This window comes from Lynx rufus, unplaced genomic scaffold (assembly GCF_022079265.1).
Source record: "Lynx rufus isolate CCGP_SWC_20201006 ecotype Redwood Valley unplaced genomic scaffold, mLynRuf1.p SCAF_15, whole genome shotgun sequence".
Taxonomy (NCBI): Eukaryota; Metazoa; Chordata; class Mammalia; order Carnivora; family Felidae; genus Lynx; species Lynx rufus.
Genome location: NW_025814829.1, coordinates 33,374,150 through 33,397,181, shown reverse-complemented (window position 1 = coordinate 33,397,181; position 23,032 = coordinate 33,374,150). Strand labels below are relative to the sequence as shown.

General features: G+C 37.3%; 1 protein-coding gene across 6 annotated transcripts in view; it reads right to left on the bottom strand.

Moving 5' to 3' along the window:
• The window catches only part of RPS6KC1 (ribosomal protein S6 kinase C1), a 179,752-nt gene that overhangs the window by 33,444 nt on the left and 123,276 nt on the right, over positions 1 to 23,032 (bottom strand). For all 6 annotated transcript variants that reach the window (XM_047076832.1, XM_047076833.1, XM_047076834.1 and 3 more), the window contains 2 exons: positions 8,412 to 8,459; positions 7,126 to 7,258 (listed from right to left, as the gene is read on the bottom strand). In XM_047076832.1, coding sequence (XP_046932788.1) covers positions 7,126 to 7,258; positions 8,412 to 8,459 — 181 coding nt within the window. The remainder of the gene's footprint in view (positions 1 to 7,125; positions 7,259 to 8,411; positions 8,460 to 23,032) is intronic.

Below are 23,032 nucleotides of genomic sequence, written 5' to 3'. Positions count from 1 at the left end.
ATTCAATATGCTTAAATTCTTTCTTCTTGCCCCCAAATCACTTCCTCTTTCTGACCTCTAAGCCACTCTGGCACAAAAGCTTTGGACCAAACTTAAGATTATTTTTGCCTCCCTTGTTCTTTCTACATCTGACAAGTTTCCAAGTCCTATAGGATATACCCATAAGGTTTCACATAACGTTTCACATAGTCTTCCTCTTCCATTGATTCCTTTGGCCATTCTCCTTGGAATAACTTTATAGTTACAACCAGATTCCTGCTTTAACTCCTTCCTGTACCACTCTATCATACTAACTGCTGCCCAGTTAATCTTCCACTTTAGCACAGATCTTACATTATTTCTCCATTCAAGAACCCAAATCCCCTCGACCCCCTGAGTGATATACCAGCCCCACAGAGGCACTGAACTCCTCAGTAATACAGTGTGTCAAGCTATGATTTGGTTCTCCCCCTCAATTCATCAAATACTTCATCTGAATTGGATTTCTCCAAATATAACCCATGCTGGGCTTTTGCTCAAACTATACCTACCACTTAAAGAATTTACTTTCTTATTAGTTTGTCCAACATCTGCTTGTCAAAATCCCAACTATTCTTGACAGTCTCTCAGAATTTGTTTTCTTTTACCAATTTTTTTGATATCCCCTCAGCAGATATGACTCCTATCTTCTCTGAATTTTTTATATCACTTAGTCCCTCTTACAACATTTAAAATATTCTATTTCACATTAATATTACTTTTATACCTTTATCATCTCCTTTACCAGACCACAAGGAGAGGATTCTGCCTAGCATATAAAATAATATGTATTAAATAAGTATTTATTAAATTGGGTTATAGAAAGATGGTATCCTTCCAAGTATTTTGAAAACCTTTCAAGAATAAGGCTCTATAAATATTAATAATGTCATTATTTTTTATCATACTTTCTTCCTATTTTAAAACAAATATATGGCTTCATTATAAACAATTTAAATAAAGAAAAAGAAAAAGAAAAATATACAAATCACCTAGAAACACCATTAACTATTTGTACATTTATTTTTGGGCTTTTTATTTGTGACTAACATCACATCATGAACATTTTCTAATTTCATGAGACTATGAACTTGAATGGGCTATACAGCATATCCATGGGATAGATGTTCATCTATTGTTGGACATTTACATTGTTTCCAATCTTTTACTATTAGAATTAAAATAGTATGTACCTTCACATGGAAGTATTTGACATCTCTGACAATTTCATCAATATAGAATACCAGAAACGCAAGTACTAGATCAAAAAGCATGAATATTTTTAATGCTTCTGTTATGTGTTATGAAGCTATTTACAGAAAGGCTGTACCCAAATCCACTCCCATAAGCACTGTGTATTAATGCCATCTTCATAGCAACTTGCCTATATTGGATATTACCAAGTTGACCGATTTGATTAATCAAATATGGCATCTCACTTAATTTCCATTCTTTTCATTATTACATAGAATTTTTAAATGTGATGGTTGACACTTTCTTTATAAAATTTATTCCTAGCCTAAACAAGCATCCTAAAGTAGACTGTAAAAACTGCATTTTTCAAGAGAAAACAAAACTGTTTTAGCCCTTCCCCATTGTTTGCTAGGTACCCAGGTAAACTTAATGCTTGATATGGAGCTATGGAAACAAAATTTGAGTCCTATCCCATATTTTTTATCAATTACAAAAATCATGAAAATCACAAAACTTACAAGAACACATTATTTCTATTGAAATTTGTCACCCACAAAAGCTGAATAGGTTTTCCTTTCTATCAAGATTAGGCCTAGTAGGCAAACTTACACACATGTCGACATTATTATTATAACATTAAAAACATTATCCTTTTTAAAAAAAACCCTGTTATTGATAAATCTCAAAATATAAACAGAAAATACCTAACACATTTATAATTTTTAACACTTTAGAAATATAAATGACACCTATCTAAGCACCATTGAAGCACATAAAATTGGAGATATTAGCTATTTTAAGCTATGAAATTAGAAATTCATAAGGTTTAATAAAAACTCTGTGTCTCTCATTAAATTTTACTGATTTTTTGAAAGACTGCAAAGAATATTTGTTAAATTTGCTTGGCCAGAATTAGGACCTGACATTAACAGGTCTGATAAAATACCGCTGAACAATGCTCAAAATCATTTTCTGAACCAGGAATTCCAATTCAAGAAATTCATGCTACAAATAGTTCTCAAAAAAAGAAAACAGAAGTATACAAAGACATATAAGCAAAAGTACTAGAAACAATTTAAACACCAATTAATAAGAGAATAGTTAAAAAAATTATAAGTCTATAAACCAAATATTCTTTATTCAAAGAAATAATAGCAATATTTGCAAATACAGTAAAACCTTGGATTGCAAGTAACTTGCTCTGCGAGTGTTCCGCAAGATGAACAAACATTTCTAATAAATTTTAACTTGATAAACGAGCGATGTCTTGCAATAAGAGTACTACACGACGCCAAATGTCACATGATCACAACTGAACCAATGATTCTTGAAATTCACTTTGATATACAAGTGCTTTGGATTATAAGCACGTTTCCGGCACGACTCATGCTCGCAAATTAAGGTTTTACTGTACTTACATAGCGTTTACCATGTGCTAGGTACTATTCTAAGTGTTTCGCATATATGAACTGCTTAATCTTCACATCAACTATATGAGGTAGGTAACTGTCATCCCTATTTTACAGATAAGGAAATGGAGGCACAAAAACGTTAAATACCTTGCCCAAGGTCACACAAGCTAACAGTAGTCTGACTCCAGATTCCTTGTTTTTAATCACTACACTGGTCTCTCTTAACACAGACCTATATATACTGCTAGGGAAAGTCACCCAAGGTACACTGTTAAGATAGGGGAAGAAAACAAGCTATAGAACAATATGTAGGATCCATTTTTTTTTTAACTAGACGGGTAGGGAGAATATATTTATACACAGAGGAAAATCTCTCCTATTTCTAGAAAGTGGAACAGGGCATAAAAGTGACTAGGAGGGGAGATTTTTTATTTTTATTTTATGTACTTCTATATATAGTTCAAATGCATTGCTTTACATATTAGTTTCATAATAAAAAAAAACTTGTTAATAAAAAAAGAATAATTTCACCCCTGGGGTCCCCAGGTAATTTGGGGTTACTCTTTCCCGTCCCTCATCTCTACGATGTATCCACATGTGCAGGCTTTTCCAATCATTTTCTTCTAACCTAGGCATTCACCTTTTCTCTGACTCAGCAGCCAGCGATTATGCACTGAGTACCTTCTGTGCACCAAGTATTCTGCTAAATGCAGGGATACAGACGATGAAAATGACACAGTCCCTAATCTTAGAAACTTAAAGTTTTAACGACACACACGGCCTTGACTGAATACAATTACTTTCTCACCTTTTCCTTCCCAAACAGAATTAACATAAGGGATTCATTAATAGGAACAATAAACATTTTAAATCTCTCTCCTAAAAGCCTGTCTGCTATATCCAACTGCCCACTCAACACCACCTGGATATTTAATAAGCATCTCAAACTCACAAGCCCCAAACTGAAGCCCTGATTTTTTCCCTCGAAATCGACCTCTCCCACAGCTTTCCCCATCTTAACAAATGGGAACTCACTCCATTCTTTTAGTTAGTTAAGCCAAAAACCTTGCAGACGTGTAAAGCACAATCAGGTCAGTTCTATCTTCAAAACAGATTCAGAATCTAACAATCATGTCTTACCACTTCCATCTCTAATGCTTTGAGCGAGCTACAATTATTTTCACCTGGATTGCCACAAAAACTTCCAAACTGGTCTCCCTGCTTTTGCCTTTGCCCTCCTAGACTACATTTTCCACAAAGCAGCCAGAGTGAGCCCTATCTTGCCACTCACTCCTCTGCTCAATGTCCCTCAGTGACTTCCTTTTTATTCAGCATAAAAACCGAACTATAAGCCCACAGAAGGAAGATCTGCCCACCGGCCTCCCCACTTCCCCAAGCTCTTCCCATTCTGCTCCAGCCACAGTAACCTTGCTGTTTCTTATACCCCAAATACACTCTTGGCTCCTGGCCTATTTGTTCTCTCTTTCTAAGATGCTCTTCCCTTACATATCCACAACATTCTGCCTCTTACTTCCTTCAGTTCTCTGGCCAAACGTCCCTTTCTTAATAAAGTGACCACTCTAGATAGAATAGTAACCCCCCCACACACCCTTTTGGCATTCCCTTTTCCTTCTTTTCTTTCTCCATAGAATTTATCTCCGTCTGACATATATTTACTGATGTATTTGCCTATTATCTTTTCTGCTTCTCAGTGTAAGCTCCATGTGGGCAAAGTCTTCATTGGTTTTGCTCACTGCCATGTTACAGCTAAGCCTGTATCCCAGTAAGCGCCAATTTGTTTCTAACTAAACAAATTAAAAATGGAAGGAAAATGAGTCCAAGAGACTTACGTGAATCCTGAATAGTCCTCTAAGCGGGAGGAAGCTAAAGCCACAAATCATAAATATTCAAGCATTTGTATTACAGAGAAAACAATTGTTCAACACTTATTTTTCAGGAATAGCTATTTATACATATGAAAGTAATGTGTTTGTGACTTATGCACAACCTTCTAATTCACAGAGGTTAACAAAGAAAATACCACTAACATGTAAAAGATAGCACACCGCCCATCAAACAGTTCACTTGATTGCTCAAGTGAGCAATCCAAACAATTCGCCTAGATTCTTCATTCTCTAACTAGAATCCATCACAGGTCCCACTGAGTCTACCCTCAAAGCATAAGGGCTAGAACCATTATCTCTTGTCTAGACTATACATTGCTCGCAGCCGGTTTGTAATCCATTCCCTATACAACAGCCAGGGTGATCTTTTTAAAATGTAAATCAGATCTTGTCGCTGCTTTAGATAGATATCCAGGGGTTTTCCAATGCACTTGAATAAAAGCCAAAGTCCTTACCCTTCAGTACAAGACTCCTGCCTATTTCTCCCATAGCCTGATATACGACAACTGCCCTCACCTACCATACACTGCAACCAAATTGTCTCCTTTCTTGTTTACCGAACGTTGTTTTTGCTTTTGATTTCTTAACATTGATCTCTCCCACTTACATCCAAATGGTTGTCATTCAGCACTCCTCTTAAATGGCACCTTCTTAGAGCAGGCTTCCTTGACTACCTAATCTAAAGTAGTCCCCCAGTCATCCTATTTTAGAGTTCTCTGTTAGAGATCAGTGGAGTCCCTATTATTAGCCAATATTATCATGCTTTTGGTTTTCTGTTGGACTCTCCACAAGAATGAATGTAAGTGTCAAAAGGGCAAGCTCTTTTCCTGTGTTCTTCACCTAAGAGAGAGTCTAGCGCACAATACACACTCAATAAATTTGCTGAATGTTAAATGAATCTACGGTCCCTATTTGCACTTTAATTTAATATCTTTGTGTTATAAAATCTTCGTAAAATTAAACAATAACAGTCAACAAGAAATGAACAGTCAACAAGAGATCCTCCCTCACCAAGTTTAAATAATCCAGGGCAAATTCTATGATCACGTAGCCATTCAGAGTCAGGTATGGCCAACAATAAAGGAAAAGAAGCTTGGTAAAGATCATCTGAAACAGAATTTAATTGATAAAGATTTTCTCAGAACTAAAGTAAAATCAGTTGCAACAGCAGCTTTAAGAAGTGTAAGACAGAGTGAGAAGATGGCAGAAGAAAACCGGAAGTGTGTTCTGGAGAAGGAAGAGAAAGAACAGGAAGAGGCTGCAAACAGCAGAGGCAAACTAGAATCGAAAATTTGCCACAGATAATCTCCAACATGAATAATCCACCCTGGGTAATAGAATATTGACTATAATTACATTCATCCTACTGACCTTGTTCTAAATTATTATGGATTATTACTACGCAAGTTATTTTGTTCCACACCAGAGGTGGCTGTATTTCGCTATCAGATGACATGACCTCTAATTCAATAATGTCTGTAATGCACTGGTATCCTCAGATAAAAGCTGTCTATAATGTCTGAACAAAGGTGAATTAGTTATCCAATTCACACACGCAATTAACTCTCTTAATACCTGAGAGACCATGGAGCCCCTTCTGAATTTCCTATTAAATACTACATATGGAGGTCTTCCCTCCATCTGTAGTTATCTTGTGCTGTACTTCATAATAAACAATATTAATAGTTTATTGCCCCCGTCAAAAATCTTGCATTAGTTATCATAAAAGACCTCATTCCACAAAGCAATGACTCATTTTCCTGGGAAAATGCATTAAATTCAAATGCCATGCCTATTAGTAAAACACAACACTTGTTTATTCTCAGTAATGTAAAAATAATAACAACACCTTCGTGAAATATGGAAAATAATTTAATTTTTTTTTACTATTTAAAAAAACACCTCTTAAAAGCCAAAAGGCGACTGTTTATTTTGTGGGTTTGTATTTAGTCATTCTAAATAAAAGACTATTTAAATTCAGGCATTAAAGGGCAAAAACAATCAAAACATAGTATTTTTTTGCCACCTGTTCCCTCTACCAAGAGCTGAAATTTCATAAATAGTTTGAAGGCAGGGCACCATGCCTCTGCTTTGTACGCATATGTGATGCCAATGGCTGTGTTCGTAAAAACCCAGATCAGAATAACTAGGTAATGTCAAACGTTAAGCAAATACCCGTGCATTCTAAAAAAGGAGGTAATTAATTAATTCTTCAGGGGATGCTTTTTAAGTCATCTAACATTAATGTATCCTTTTCGCAGAGAACAAAATAAAACCCCTAAAATACAACCTCGCTCTTTTAGCACACCTTCACCTTAAAGTTCTCATCAGAGTAGACCAATTCTAGGAGAAAGTAAGTAGTTATGTATATCGAACAAGGTTACTGTAGTTCAAATGAAATCCGCTGCTCACCTGGGTTTTCGTTTTCCCTCACAACTCAAAGAGAGCAGAGGAATAAGGAAACAGTTTCTTACATGTGTTTTATATGTTTCATCTGCTCATGCGATGACAGAAGTAAGAAGGACATTATGGAAACGGAAGAGCTAAGGAGATGATGACATTCTTTGCTCCATAAACAATTTAAACTACAAACTAACCTTCTGCGTGCTGCAGCACAAGAAATACCGACTCCTCAGAAATGATGTACTTGTGCAGACACACCATGTTGGGCACACAGCGGGGGATGATGGTCTTTCTGTTCCTGCTGTATTCACTGCTTTTCCTTAGACCCTGACAGAGAACAAAAAGGTCAGTTGTACCCTCAGTTGCCTTTGGAGCCTGCTGTGCTCTGTGTTTATCAACCAAACTAATCTATCCGAGTTACTCTGGGCTTCAGAGAAACCACTCATCTGCTGCTCTATGCCCCTCGGTCCCTGGAGGCTCTGCTGATGGCATCTGGCGTGAATCCAGAGAACGGAAGATGCCACAAAGCTGCCATTAAAATCAATTACGTGGGTCAGTGTTTTTATTAGAGATGCTCTCAAACTAAGTCATCAGGATGATACACGGTTATTTCTCTATGACCTTTTCTTAAGTTTTATTTTACATATATAGACAGATCTTTAAAACAGTAGACATTGTGAAATCATTCAAATTTCTGAGACACAAAAGGTATTCCTGATGAAACAGGTGATTTAAAATTTCAGGCCAAAAACAGTATAAAGACTATTTTAAGACTTCTCCAAAGGAACAAGGTGGGTATAGTTTCTGGTGTCTTACCCTGGTTTAAAAATCTGGGGAGATGCCAGTGATAAAGTATACTCAGAAAGAAATTTGTTTCCGCATATGTTAATGTAACTTACTGCCATGCTGTAAGAATCTGAAAAAAATACATAAAACTAACCTGAAATTGATTAACTCTAGATGCTGTAGAAATGATTAAATTAGGATATTTTAGAATATGTACTGCCATAAGCCATTTCAATTTTGAAATTACAAAATTGAGGGATGTTTCTTTCCTTGTTCCTAGAATTTAGATTAAAAAAAAAAAAAGAGTGACAGGAATGTAGATAACACTTTCCCAAATACCTGAAACAGAGACTTTAAGGCAAAATTTCAGTTCTTAGGGACTGTAATCATAATCAAAGGGCAACTGTGTGCAGTCCTCACAAATTACACAAAATGTTTTAGAGGTATATTTAAAGTACACACTATATATTTAAACGAGGGAATGAGTCTTCAACTTATCCAAATGACCACCTCTAAAGGCATGCTATAAAGTATTTATCAACTGTGACAAAAAACAGGAAGTAAAATAAATACAGACCACCACAAACACAAAAGAACATTCAAATACCCAAGAAAAAACATTAAATATTTTTCTTTCAGAAGCATAATTTGAAAATAAATTCCTAAATTCATTCAACATACAAATTCTACTTACTTTTAAAATGAATGTCTGCTCTGTCCTTGTGTCCATTACAAGTAAAACCTACATAAAAGACATGAGTAATGAATCATTCACAGTACAATGAAACATGGACTTGTAACTTTTTGAAACTATACTTTAAAGGTTTGGGGGATGGGGAGTGTTGGAATTGACTCCACCAAAGTTGCTAATTTCTGAATAGATTTTTTTTTTTCTTTAAGTAACCAAATCACAGGCTTAAAACAGTCTTATCTAGAGTAGGTTTTACTGGGGTTCATAGGTGGCTCAATGGGTTAAGCATCCGACTCTTGATTTCGGCTTAGGTCATGATCTCACAAGTTTGTGAGTTCGAACCCTGAGTCAGGCTCTGTGCTGACAGTGTGGGATTCTCCGTCTCCTTCTCTTTCTGCCCCTCCCCAACTCACTTGCATGTGCATGCTGTCAAAAAAAACCATTTTTTCAAGTGGGTTTTATTATAGTTTCCTTTTCTAAAAATTCCATATTTTAGAAACATTTCTATATATTTACTTATTTCTATATATAGAGAATATATATATATAATTATTTATTTTTTTTAAGAAATATATTTAAAACAAATCTAGGAATTTGTTTTAAAATATATTTCTTAGGGGCGCCTGGGTGGCTCAGCCGGTTAAGGGGCCGACTTCGGCTCAGGTCATGATCTCGCAGTCAGTGAGTTCAAGCCCCACGTCGTGCTGTGCTGACAGCTCAGAGCCTGGAGCCTGTTTCAGATTCTGTGTCTCCCTCTCTCTGACCCTCCCCCGTTCATGCTCTGTCTCTCTCTGTCTCAAAAATAAATAAACATTAAAAAAATTAAAATATATTTCTTTTTTTTTTTTTTTAGACTTTTTCTCAACGTTTATTTTATTTTTGGGACAGAGAGAGACAGAGCATGAACGGGGGAGGGGCAGAGAGAGGGAGACACAGAATCGGAAACAGGCTCCAGGCTCTGAGCCATCAGCCCAGAGCCTGACGTGGGGCTCGAACTCACGGACCGCGAGATCGTGACCTGGCTGAAGTTGGACGCTTAACCGACTGCGCCACCCAGGCGCCCCAAAATATATTTCTTAAAAAAATAAATTAAATTAAATATATTTCTTAGAAGGAAAAATTTTCCCTTATGTAATATATATGGTTAAGAGGAAGTAAAAAAAAAAAAAAATACAGGCATTGCTGAAGTCTCATTTCTCTTCCTAAAACCCCTTATGTAGCAACTTGGTATAATGATCTCAATGACTCAGGCTCCAACTTAAGACTCCCTTTTGGTGCTACTTCTCTATCTAAGACTCATCCTAGCTCCTCTTTTTCCATTAGCAAATCCTGTCAGCTCTATCCTCAAAATGTACCCAAAATGTGAACTGACTTGCCAGCTATTACCCTGATCCAAACAAAGATCTACCTGGATTATAACAATGATCTCCCAACAGATTTCTCTGCTTCCTCATTTGCTGCCCTATGGTCTGTTCTCTAAATAGCAGTCAGTGTTTTCTTTTAAAACAATAAATCCAAAAAATCACCTCAAGACCCTGCATGATCTCACCCACTGCCCCCTCAAGCAACCCCCTCCCCCACCCACCTTGGCAGATAGGAAGAGTGCCTATAGACAGGGGATTGATTTCTCTTTACCTACCAGGTACTAAGTGTTTACTATGTGCTATGCTTTAGCCATCAATGTTAATTCTTTCAACTACCTATAAGATACTTTTACCCTTCCTATTCTACATGTGAAAACATTAAAACTTCATCTATAGAAACCATAATGGTAGATAATAACAGTATGTACCATTTGCGAGAATTTCAGTGAAATAATCTTGTAAAACTGCTTGGTATCGCCATTTAACTATTATTGCTTCTTCTCCCTGACATATGCCCCCCACAGCCCCTTAAAACAAGCACTCATCTTCCCATATTCAGCTCAAATGTCTGTCTCTCAATAACACTGATTCTCTCCTTTCTTCATTCACCCACTGTATACAGTACCAACCCCTTGAATTTGATTTTATTTGTTCATGTGTCTATCTCCCAACCAGATTTCAAGCTTTTCATGGGTATATCATAGGCAGAATAATGGTCGCCAAGGACGTTCATACCTTAATCTCCAGAACCTGTGAATATGTTATGTTCCTGGCAAAAAGAACTTTGCAGATGTAATTAAGGTCTACAGACCTTAAAATAGATTATCTTGGATTACCGAGGAGGCTCAATCAAGTCCCATGAACCCTGAAAAGCAGAGAACTGTCTCTGGCCAGAAGCGGAAACACAGAAGTGATAATGGCAGGAGAAATCAGAGAGATGTTAAGTATGAGAGGGTTACACAGTTGCTGGTGCTAAGATACAGACACCCGCATGTCAGCACTGGAGAAAGGCCACCGGCAGCTCCCAACAAGCATGAGAAGGAGCAGACAGCTTCTAGAAGCAAAGACCAGTGTTCAGCTGATAGCCAGTAAGGAAGAGTTCAGTCCTACAACGGCAAAGAAAAGAGTTCAACCTACAATCTGAGTAAGCTTGAAAGTGGGTTTTTCCCCAGAGTCTTCAGTAAGGAACACAGCAGTGCCGGCACTTTGATTATAGCCCAACATGACCCACGTCAGGCCTCTGGTCCAAAGAACCTTGACATAATAAATTTAATTGTTGGAAGATGCTAAGTTTGTGGTGATTTGTTATGACAAAAATAGAAAACTAATACAGGGCAGAAATTGTATTTCCTCCAACACATAACACATCACGATCCCATAGTAAATAAATGTTCAATAAACACAGCGAACAAATTCAGGCTTAGAAGACAGATGGCAATATGTGAAGGGAGCTTAGAAAATAAGTTGGGACTAAAGTTTCATATTTGAGCATTCTCCATCAAAATAACAGCTAAAAACATGACACTGTACCCCCAACGAAATGTTTACACTGTGCTGGATTTCAAAGAATTAAACGATATAATGCACTGAACAATCCAATGAGATAGGTATATCTATTTTTCCTTTGTGACTGGCTTTTTTTAAGTTAAAATATAGCTGACCTACAATATTGTTAGTTTCAAGTAGTGATTCAACAATCATATCATATACACTATGAAATGCTTACCACAGTAAGTGTAGTTACCATCTGTCTACCATACAAAGTTATTACAATATTATTGACTATATTCCCTATGCTGTCCTTTTTATTCTCATCATTTATTTTATAACTGTAAGTTTGTACATCTTAATTCTGTTCACCTGTTTCGCCTATACCCCCAACAACCCTCCTCTCTGGCAACCACAAGCTTTGTATCTCCATAGTTATGAGTCTGTTATTATTTTTCGTTTGTTCATTTGTTGTTTTCTAGATTCCACACATAAGTGAAATCAAATGGCATTTGTCTTTGTCTGATTTATGCCATTTAGCATAATATTCTCTAGTTCCATCCATGTTGTCATGAATGGCAAGATGTCATCCTTTTTTGTGGCTAATTTTCCACTGTGTGCATGCATCACATGTTCTTTATCCATTCATCTATAGATGGACACTTAGGTTGCTTCCATATCTTGGCTATAGTAAATAACATTTCAGTAAACATAGGGGCGCATATAATCTCTTCGAATTAGTGTTTTTATTTTCTTCAGGTAAATACCCAACAGTGGAATTACTGGATTATATAGTATTTCTATTTTTAATTTTTTGAGGAACCTCCATGCTGTTTTCCATAGCAGATGTACCAATGTATATTCCCACCAACAGTGCATGAGTATTTCCTCTTCTCCACATCCTCCCCAACACTTGTTATGTCTTATCTTTTGAATACTAGCCATTCTGATTATTATGAGGTGATACTTTGCTGTGGTTTTGATTTGCATTCTCATGATGATTAGATATGTTTTCTCATGTCTGTAGGCCACCTGTATGTATCCTTGGGAAAAATGTCTATTCGGGTTCTCTCCCATTTTTTAATCAGATTTATTTTTGGTGTTGAGTTGTATGAGTTATTTATATTTTTGGATATTAATCCCTTATCAGATATATCATTTGCAAATATCTTCTTCCATTCAGTAGGCTGCTTTTTCATTTTACTGATGGTCTCCTTCCTGTACAAAAGCTTTTTAGTTTAATGTTATCCCATTTGTCTATTTTTCCTTTTGTTCCCCTTGCCTAAAGAGAAAGATCCAGAAAACTATTGAGACTGAGAATCGATTACTGCCTCAGGCAGTTAGGAAACTGTTGGTAACTTTCAATACTGTATTATGCTGTGAACTGCTGGAGCAGAAGTCAGACTGCTCTGGGTTAATAATGGGTGATAAGAAGATGGAAGCGATATATATGAATCTTTCAATAAAGAAATATGCCAAAAGAGGAAAAAAAACACTAAAATGAAAGAGTTAGTGGGGACATCAGGTCCAAACTATTTTCTGATAAAATACACCTATTCTCCCCATAATTTCCCCTTGAGCTATATGCAATCTTGAATCTCCAAAGCATGGAACCACATTCAAAGAGCTTGAACTTTGAGACTTAATTTAACATGTCGTATGTGTAAAAGGAGACACTTCGGTCCTCTCTCTGCCTTTGCAGAGAGCTTAATAAACCTCTATCGAGTTTGTAAAGTAGTGTTCCTTAGATCCTGTGTTTTTGTACCAAGTTGTGACTGTCTTAAGCCACTCACCAGAATGTCAATCTTCTTTAAATAAGATACATCTCTATGAAACAGAAAACATTTCACGAGATAAAAGGTATGGAAGATGTACAAAAGAATTTTTTGTCTACCAGAAACCTCTTAACTGGCTGAACAGAATATATCCACATGAATCAGGAGTGATTCTTTGCTGATCTTACTTAGCCATGAAGCATGAAGTGGATCAGATAAAAAGACCAAATTAAGATCGACAAACATGGCTGGGAAGTGATGCTCTGTTTGCATTTACTTTCTTCTCCTACCAAGTTTGTTTGCAACTAGACAACGTTCACATTGAGGCAATAAACACAAGAACATATGTGATTTTTTTTTAAATGTGCCCTTTGACTGTCAATTTCTCCCAAACAGGTGTTGGCTAAATGATTATAAATTGGCCTCTGGATACACCTCTTCAACTGAGCCGTACAGGGCTGGTGATAATATAATTAGACCTAAAAACATCAGGCTGGTGAATGCTTTCCATCTGTTTGGCAATAATGTTTAGTTAACAATAGTCTTTAAAAGAAGCACCTTCAACTTCAGTTCTTAAAGTTATTTATAGAGCCATTCTTAACACACCAGCACTCCTGCTAACAAGAGCTTTAGCCACTTGGAAATTATTAGCCATACGGCTGTATACAAAGAGAAACGACTGCATTTAACATCTGTATCTTTCCAAATTTACACGCTTCAACCTCATTTAAAGTCATTTCTTAATGAACAGTGCTATGGCACTGCATTAATATTATAGTTGCATGCACAAAGATCATAAGGAGCCAAACATTTTTTTAATGCCAACAGTAGGCTAATCTGTAATGAAGCTGTCAGCATAAAGGACAAAATAATAGCTTCTTTAACCCTCAAACAGAATTTGTTCATTTGTGGACTAGAACACATCAATTTAAAAACTGCTCATGGGTTTGCTCACCTTTATAAAGACAAAAATCTAATTTGGTACTAATTTGATACAATTGTCTTTTCCAATAAAAGGCTCCTAAAACCATCTTTTATTTCATGATAAAACAAGTACTCTAACTAAAACTGTCATGAAATAATTACCTCGGATAGCATACCTTATTGAGAGAATACAATTAATGTATTTCTCCCTTTCGTTTTTCACTCTCACTTATCAGCACTATATTAGCATATGGTCTAACAGAAGAGATTACTCCATCTTTGCCCGACGTAATATATAGAATGACTGCCTCTAACTGGGGGGGGGGGGGGGGGGGGGAGAAAAAGCAGACAACTTATCCCTTAAGGATTGGCCTCATCTGTTCTTCAGTTCCGCCAGCACAATGAGACTTGCCCACTCTCCTTTCATAACGGTGGCAGGAAAGGCTTCAACTGATGATAGTCTAGGTTTTTCTATCCATTACAATAAGAAAGGCCTGATATTTAACTAGGTACCACTTCTGGGAAGACAGGAGGGGTGGGGCCATATATCAAAAGCATCAGATGATTTTTTCTTAAAGCATAGGAAGAATAAATTTGGAGAAAAGAGAGAGATGCTCCTATAAGACACTATCATTGTGGTGAGGAAGTGTGAAGGCTTTTCTCTGGTGAGGATTAAGTGTCACCTACTCTTGAAGCTGTTTACAAATTTAAATGTTGACATTCAATGTATGTAAGTCTCTGAAAATAACTTTAGCTCCAATTCCTTTCAAAAGAAAGATTACTTGAGTAATTTGAGGGAATATCTATCTATCTCTACTTTGGTGCCAGTTACTTCACAGGATTCTAGAACAATAAAAGTTAAAAAAAAAAAGTCTATAGAGGTAGTCATATCGGACAAGCACAGGCTTTCCCTTAATGACATCACACTACTATTTGTGTTTGCTAGATGTAATCTGAATGGACTTCAGAAGTTGTGTTAAGTTATACTACTGGGAATTCACATATAAATAAACATCTCGAAAAGAATGGGATCAATAAGAAAGAAGCCAGAGAAAAAATGGAAGCCCAACTCTGCAAGTTGAAGACACTTTCTCTCAACAGAGTTTTAGCCAGATAAGAATATACTTACTGTCCTCTGTTAAAAACTAACTTAACCATGATTAGATAAATTATCAACTGAACCCATCTTGGCAGTATTACAGAAGTTGGTAATCTTACTTTTATGTAGAATTTTTTTTAATAGACTTCACGCCCAGCATGGAGCCCAATGTGGGAACTGAACTCACAAGCCTGAGATCAAGACCTGAGCTGAGATCAAGAGTTGGAAACGTAACCAACTGAGTCACCGAGGTGCCTCCGCAGAAACAGCTTTAAGCAACAAAACGAGGGCACTAAATCTTTGCTTCCTCCCTGATACCATGTGATGATAATCAAGTTATTTCTATTTACTGCAAAAACCCATCTCATTTTGTATGCTTAGTATTCAAACTGTATTTCCACTCTTATTTAATCCATACCTTATTCTCATGACATCTCTTATAAAATTCCAACTACCAGAAAACAAGGAATAGTACTAGGTAACCTTTAATACCAACAACTCTCCCTACTGGGCCCTAACTTTCTCTTGCCTTAACATCAGAAGGCTAGCAACAGTCCCTGTGCCACCGCCAGCAACTCCAAAAGTAAAAGATGTTGAGCCCACAGGGGGCCTCGGTGGCTCAGTCAGGTAACCATCTGACTCTTGATTTCAGCTCAGGTCATGATCTCATGGTTTGTCGCATGGAGCCCTGCGTCTGGCTCTGCACTGAAAGTGCGGAGGCTGCTCAGTATTCTCTATCCTCTCCCTCTCTCTGCCCCTCCCAGGCTCACACGCACTGACTGACTGTCTCTCTCTCTCTCTCTCTCTCAAAAATAAATGATAAACTTTTTAAAAAATTTTTTTAAAAAAGATGTTGAGTCTACAGTTTTTGTCCATCAGAAGCTGCAGTGACAAGAGCATCAGCATGACCAGACTGTGGAGAGGCACTTCTCTCATGTTATGCCATTAAACCAATCTGTTCTCCATGGTCATATGCTCACAAAAGTATTTCACTGCGAAGAATTCAAATATGAAGAGTGAAATTTGACATAGATACTTTGTAACTGTAACCTCAAGGATATTTTCATTTTACTAGTCTCAAGGATCTATGTTTAACAAAGCATAAAAGGTACCCCCAGATTTTTTTTTTTTTTTGAGAGAGAGAGAGAGAGAGAGAGAGAGAGAGAGAGAATCCTAAGCAGGCTCCATGCCCATTGTGGAGCCCAATGCTGGGCTTCATCTCATGACCCCATGACCTGAGCTGAAAAGTCATCAAAAGTTGGATGCTTGATCGATTGAGCCACCCAGGCACCCCTAAAAGGTACCCCGGGGATAAAGGATTTAAGGGAAACAAACAAACCAACAAAATCCTCAAGAGTCTTACCAGTGTTTTATTTGTGCTAGGACTTTCAAACCATGGCACAGTATCATGAAGTAGGTGAACAAACAATCCAAAAAGGATACTGCGCTGTGGACTGGTGGCTAAGTAAAAAAAAATCACCAACAATTTAGAACAGGGTGAAATATCTCTTTGAGGTAAGGTGAGTTCTTCAAGCTTCTATATAACCACGCAATCTCTTCAAAGGTCGGAAACAAAAGAACAAATCTACCCGGATTGTATGGAGGTAATAGTAAAGATCCACAATTCTGATTCAAAATACGAGAACTCAATAAAACCTCTAAGGGTTTACAGAAGTACGTTTAACTCCTAAAAACATTTCCTATGTCAGTTTATCTAGTATTTGTCTTAACTACAGGCAAAGTGGCGCAGGAAAAGGGAGGAAAAGAACCACATTAGGAAATGCAAGCAACACCAAACTAAGCTGGTAAATAACTAATTTCCCTATAAGAAAACAACTAATTTTAGATTTCTTTAAATGCCCAGACATTTGCAAAGGTTTTAGTATGCTAATGTTTTAATTAAAAGATACTTCAGCAGTGAAAGCTCTTTCATATGCACTACTGATTCTTCATCAAACGTTAACTTCCCAACTTAACACCAGTACAGCCGGTGGCAGCCTGAAGGTTTACCATCTGCTGCTACCCAAAGTCACTGTGGCCACCTTCAGAACATATGCATCAAAGCCCGAAGATAAGAGGCTGCCTAATACTGCCTAAGTCAGCATAAGGGGGATGACGGACCCAGAGGCAGGCAACAGGCAAGCTCCCAGAAAATACAGAACATCATGAACCATCAGTCACCTCTTAGAATACATACCCAAGGTCACAGGGGATTCTCGTGGTTGAACAGGAAGACAAGAGACATACTCCCTCTAATGGGATTTACTTAAGTAAATTAAGTAAATGTGATGATTTTTTTGCCTTTAAAAAAAAAGTGCAGGGGCCGATTAGCCACATTTAGAGTGGCCCATAATTTTATTCAAAATAAGGATACAACGAATAAAATGAAATATAAAAGCTAAGGTATTTTAATCAGTCTATGAATAATAATCAAGGTTTCTTTTATGCAGTCATAGAAGGTACTTTGTTCTGAAAGGTTTCTAAGTACCATCATACCCACAATCCAAATGTTACCCAAGGAAAATGTACTTTCTGAGATTAGGTTTTATAAAAATATCTACAAAATAACAATTAAAAACCCTGATTTCTAAGGCAATGATTCTATTTGCCACAATATTTCATACAGAAACAAAATATTATCACATCTCTTAAAATATTAAAAACAGAGAATCTTAAGAACCTGGCTATATTCTATCATAATACTGAATAACTGGCATATATTCATCTTAAAAGAAATCAACTAGTAGGAAGCTTTCTTGTATGTCATTTTTGCTTTCTGGGTTTTATGGGTTTTTTTCCATATTTTAAATGCAGTTAGGAGAAAATCAATATAGAAAATATTTTTTAGAAAATAATAACAAAAACATCTTTTAATTCTTGGCTTTAAAATGGCAACAGATGCATTTGGTTTGCATTAATTCTATATTAATCCATATTTTTAAAAATTCTTCAAGGCTTCCATAGGGAATTAGTTATAAATTAATTTAAAACCAGGGCATTATTAAGCATTTATGTACCATAAGAACTGTCATAATGAAGCCCATTTGTCCTGCCCTCTATTTAAACTGAATATAGCCCTAACCTGTTGAGTGCAACTATCTATGATCTCCACAACCTAGGTGAACTCAATTTACGCCTTTGTGTACTTAGTAACTTCAATAACGATCACGGTGATTTTTTTAAGGACCATACTTTGTCACTGTGATAGCTAAAAATAAGTGCTACCAGAATAAATTCATCTTCGAAGATATGCTATCGATGAGGGAGCATAAGGCAAGCTGAGGGCAAAGTACAAGCTAGCACACCCCCCCAACCCACCTGCCAGGTAGGATATGTGTGATATTCCTGGGAAACTCCTGACTGCCCAAGAACAAAGGAAAGGAAAGAAAACAAATGATTGACTGATAGAGACCACAGTCATGCAGGAAAGGAGTCTCCTTCGGTTCACGGACAACTTAGTAAACTGCAAGAAAAAGGCAATCTTATCCATAACCTAATCGCCAGAAATCTATAGACTCCGTTTCCTAGAGCCCTAATACTACCCTCATCAAGATGCAAGGGGGTTTAAAAAGCACTTGCCATGGTGATGTGGGAAACAAAGGCAAATGAAAAATTAAATTCCCTTACTGCCTACTCCCTTGACAAGTCCTTGAAACAGGCAGAGTGACCTTCCTCTAGGAACTCAGCTGCCTCAATGACACTTTGCTGGGGACAAAAGGGAATCTTGGCTCAACATTACCCTGACGCCCCAGGATCCCGTGAGTCTCCTCAAACACATAAAAATTCCTTTGCAAACCTCCTTTATCTTTAACCCCCAAGTATATGTTGGCAATCATACTCCAAGCTAATGGCCCCCTGATATAAATCTGAAGGGTCTCATGACTGAGGTTTTACTAAAAGGTAATAAATGGCATTTTCCTAAGAACAGCGAGCCCCTCAAGATCCTGGAAATCTTGCTTCCAAAATTCCTTAGAGACTCAGGCTATCCCTAAGCCCCTCCCAACCTGAAGGTATATAATCAGTCATCCTTCACAACCCCAGTGCAGCTCTTTCTGCCCACAGGTCCTGTCCCCAGGCTTTAATGAAATCACTTTTGCACCACAGACGTCTTTAAGAATTTCTTCTTGGCTGTCAGCTCTGAACCCCTACAATCACCCCAGAATCCCATCACTATGAATATATTATGAATCATATTAGAAAAAGCAAATAAGCATATTTTGGTGGTGCTAAAACAGATCTGCAAATACAAGTAATTTACTCAAAATGCAAAGGCCACTCCTTCCTACACTGTTTTATTCCTTCAAGAGGCACTGAAATTGGGTTGGCAAAGCTTCTTTCAACAGACTAATATCAGGATCAGAAAAGATAAAAAGGATCCAAAAAAACGTTTCTCCATTTCCCATCTAGAAGTCACTTAGTCAAACCCCTGGATTATTCATCTTTAGGCAAATAGCTAACTCCAGTCCAGCCCTGAAGCAATGCAAAAAAGATGTGATTCTCCAGAAAATAATCCAGGGAGTAAATATTTCAACTGCAAACATGAATTTAAAATCTCTTATATTCCTATTAGCCAAATGTCAGTGAATGTAAGCCATTCCTCAAAGATGTCTCCTACCATGAATGTGAGGCTAATGATCTAGTGAACAATAAAGTTATCACAAAAATGTCTTTTACATACATATATGAAAGAAGAGTTTTACTTTGTATAATTTTTCGAATCCTAGGCCTATACATCTTATTACTTCATGAAACCTGTTTCCAAAGGACATGGTGTGTCTTTGTAAGAAAACTGGATATAAATGTAGCAGAAGGCAGAATATAAAAGACAGAAAAATTGGGTTTAAAACAGAAATGTTGAAGAGCTACAAAAAACATCCACTTAGGAGGCTCTTCTCAGATCCAAATGCTTTAAAAGCTAGATCTCTACACCTTTGTCATTCTCATTTTGATTGTCTGTTTTTGGTTTTTGTGAAGCAACTTGCCCAAGGCCACAAAGAGATTATGCGAAACAGAGGTTAAAACTCTGAAGTTCTGGGTTTGCAGGCCTAAGTTCAGCTCATGCCATTCAATTCCATAATGAAACCATTTATTTTATTTCTCTGGTTTGAATTCTGAAGTTCACTTGGGATAATGACTTGACACTGTTAAATTCAGATGAAAATTAATTCAATTAAAAGTATATGGGTGGGCGCTCGGGTGGCTCAGTCGGTCAAGCATCTGACTTCAGCTCAGGTCCTGATCTCAAGGTTCATGAGTTGGAGCCCTGCGTCGGGCTCTGTCCTGACAGCTCAGAGCCTGGAGCCTGCTTCAGATTCTGTGTCTCCCTCTCTCTCTGCCCCTCCCCCGCTCATGCTGTCTCTTTCTCTCTCTCTCAAAAAATAAACATTAAAAAAATTTTTAAGTATAGTCTGTTTTATTTAGCTTTAGAGCCTTCTTATTACATTTGCTAGAAAAACCTGATACTCTAGTACTGATATAAACTATATTCGTTCATGCTCGGATTTAGTATTTCCATTCTGCTGCCAGATGTGCTCCAATCAATATGCTCCAATCAATTTACAGGCCCTGAAAAGTGTAATTTAAAAACCAAAAATGTCCACCAAGTTTTTACACAGTGTTCAGAATCAGTATAGTATGTATTCAGTTAATAAATGCCATCTTATAATAATGACGGACACAGAGGCTACATCTTCAAGTCAATCAATACATATCCAACTAAACTGACAATGTCAAAGGCAGTCTGATTCCAATTCAGAAGAAAATGCCTCAAGAGCAAGGAAGCTTTAAATGCTATTATTTTTAAATGTTTTAAATGAGCTTTGTACTTCTGTAGCAGATGGAGTTGAACTTCTAGTACTGATTAAAATGTAAGTGTTTTCATACGACCTAGATAATTTAACATAAGAATACAATGCGTCCATGTTTTGAAAAATTCCAAAATATTTTACAGCACGTATGAAACACAAAGACACAGCACTCATTCCCAAACTGAAAATTTCAATGACTGCAACAAAGTACCCCAATAATCTATAATACAGGTGTACTCCGAGAAAAAGGAAAAGGGGAGGTGGCGCATGGAGAGGAATGTTTTGACAATTTTCAGTTCAAACTACCCTCCTACCGTCTTAGTGTGATCCAGCAGGTAAGGTACATCTTGAGGTGCAGATTCACAGAGTATTTGAAATCTTAAAACACATAAACTGTCTCTTTTCGATCCCTTTACCATTATTCAACAAGCGTTTACTAAATCCCTACTGAGTGGACAGCACTATATGTAGTCAGGCATTATCAGAAAAAATAAAGAGGAGTAAGATACAGTTCCTGCCCTCCACGACAGGTTAACAATATATTTAAGGCAACTAAAGTCATACAAGTGAAAATAATACACAACTGAATGGTGAGCTTAATTCAAAGACAGAAAAAATGAGCACAGAGTCATGGAGGAGGTAAGCTTCAGCTAAGTTGTGAAAAACGGACTAAATATAGATGGGCAAGGAAGAAGAATCGAAAGGGCTGAAGTAGTTAGGGAGAAAGCATGCTTGGAAAGACTCCCACAACCACGTATATACTATTCTTTCAGCTTGGAACATTTCATACTCATCCCTCCTGTCCTTGCTTTGCTTACTTTAAGAAGCCCATGGAGAGCCCCAAGCAAGGTGGCCTCCTGTGTGTTCTCACAGTATCTTAGTGGACTTCCTTCACACAAAGCACTTTTCACCCTGGGCCGTAGCTCCATTTATTAATATTTCCCACTGAATTATAAACTCTGAGGGGGTAGATTAGGTGTATTTTGTTCACCATTGTATTTTCCAGTGGCTAATACCACACTTGACACACGGCAGCAGCTCAGTAAATAAGTGCTGAATGAATAAATGAAGAAACAGAAATGGGGGGAAAAAAAACAACATACAGAGAAATGGTGAGGAGACAGTCCAATCAGAATAAATGGCCTCCCCTTTTTTTTGAGATAATGTCAGGAGGGAGGTATTGTTCATTCACTCATTTTTTTCAACAGTCTTATATATTGAGTATCTGTTATCTGCAAGCTACTACACTAAATGCCCCAAATACAAAATTAAATAAGATACAGTTACTAAGCTGGTGTTTGACATGTTTTAGAGATTTATTCTCCAAAGACACATATGTTGAGCACAGGATTTAGACTACATTTTCTGTCTAATAGAGGTCTGTAAATACTGTGCCAAAATAAAAACGTTTATTTAAAAAAAAGAAGAAGGGGCGCCTGGGTGGCGCAGTCGGTTAAGCGTCCGACTTCAGCCAGGTCACGATCTCGCGGTCCGTGAGTTCGAGCCCCACGTCAGGCTCTGGGCTGATGGCTCAGAGCCTGGAGCCTGTTTCCGATTCTGTGTCTCCCTCTCTCTCTGCCCCTCCCTCGTTCATGTTCTGTCTCTCTCTGTCCCAAAAATAAATAAACGTTGAAAAAAAAAAAAAAAAAAATTCAAAAAAAAAAAAGAAGAAAAATGCTTGATCATATAAGGTATTTGAAGGCTTGTGGGAGGCACAGAAGTAATACCAAAGCTACCATACAGGGGCACCTGGGTGGCTCAACTGGTTGAGTGTCTGACTCCAGCTCAGGTCATGATCTCACAGCTTGTGAGTTCGAGCCCCGCATCAGGCTCACTGCTGTCAGCGCAGAGCCCACTTTGGATCCTCTGTCCCCCTCTCTCTCTCTCAAAAATGAATAAACATTTAAAAAAAATAAAAAGACAAAACTACCATAAAATAGGAATGAATGCTGTGACAAATAAGTTAAAGACATTAAAAGGACACAGCAAAAGATATTTAAATCAGACAGTACAGGTAAGCAAGGAGCCTTCCAAAAGGACAATAATTATGAATGAGATGAAATTAAGTAAGGAAGAAAATCAAAAGTCACTCTAGGCAGGCAGGTAGGTACATCATGTGTGAAACATGATGCTTTCTACACCTTTCAAGTTCAATAGTGCTATAACC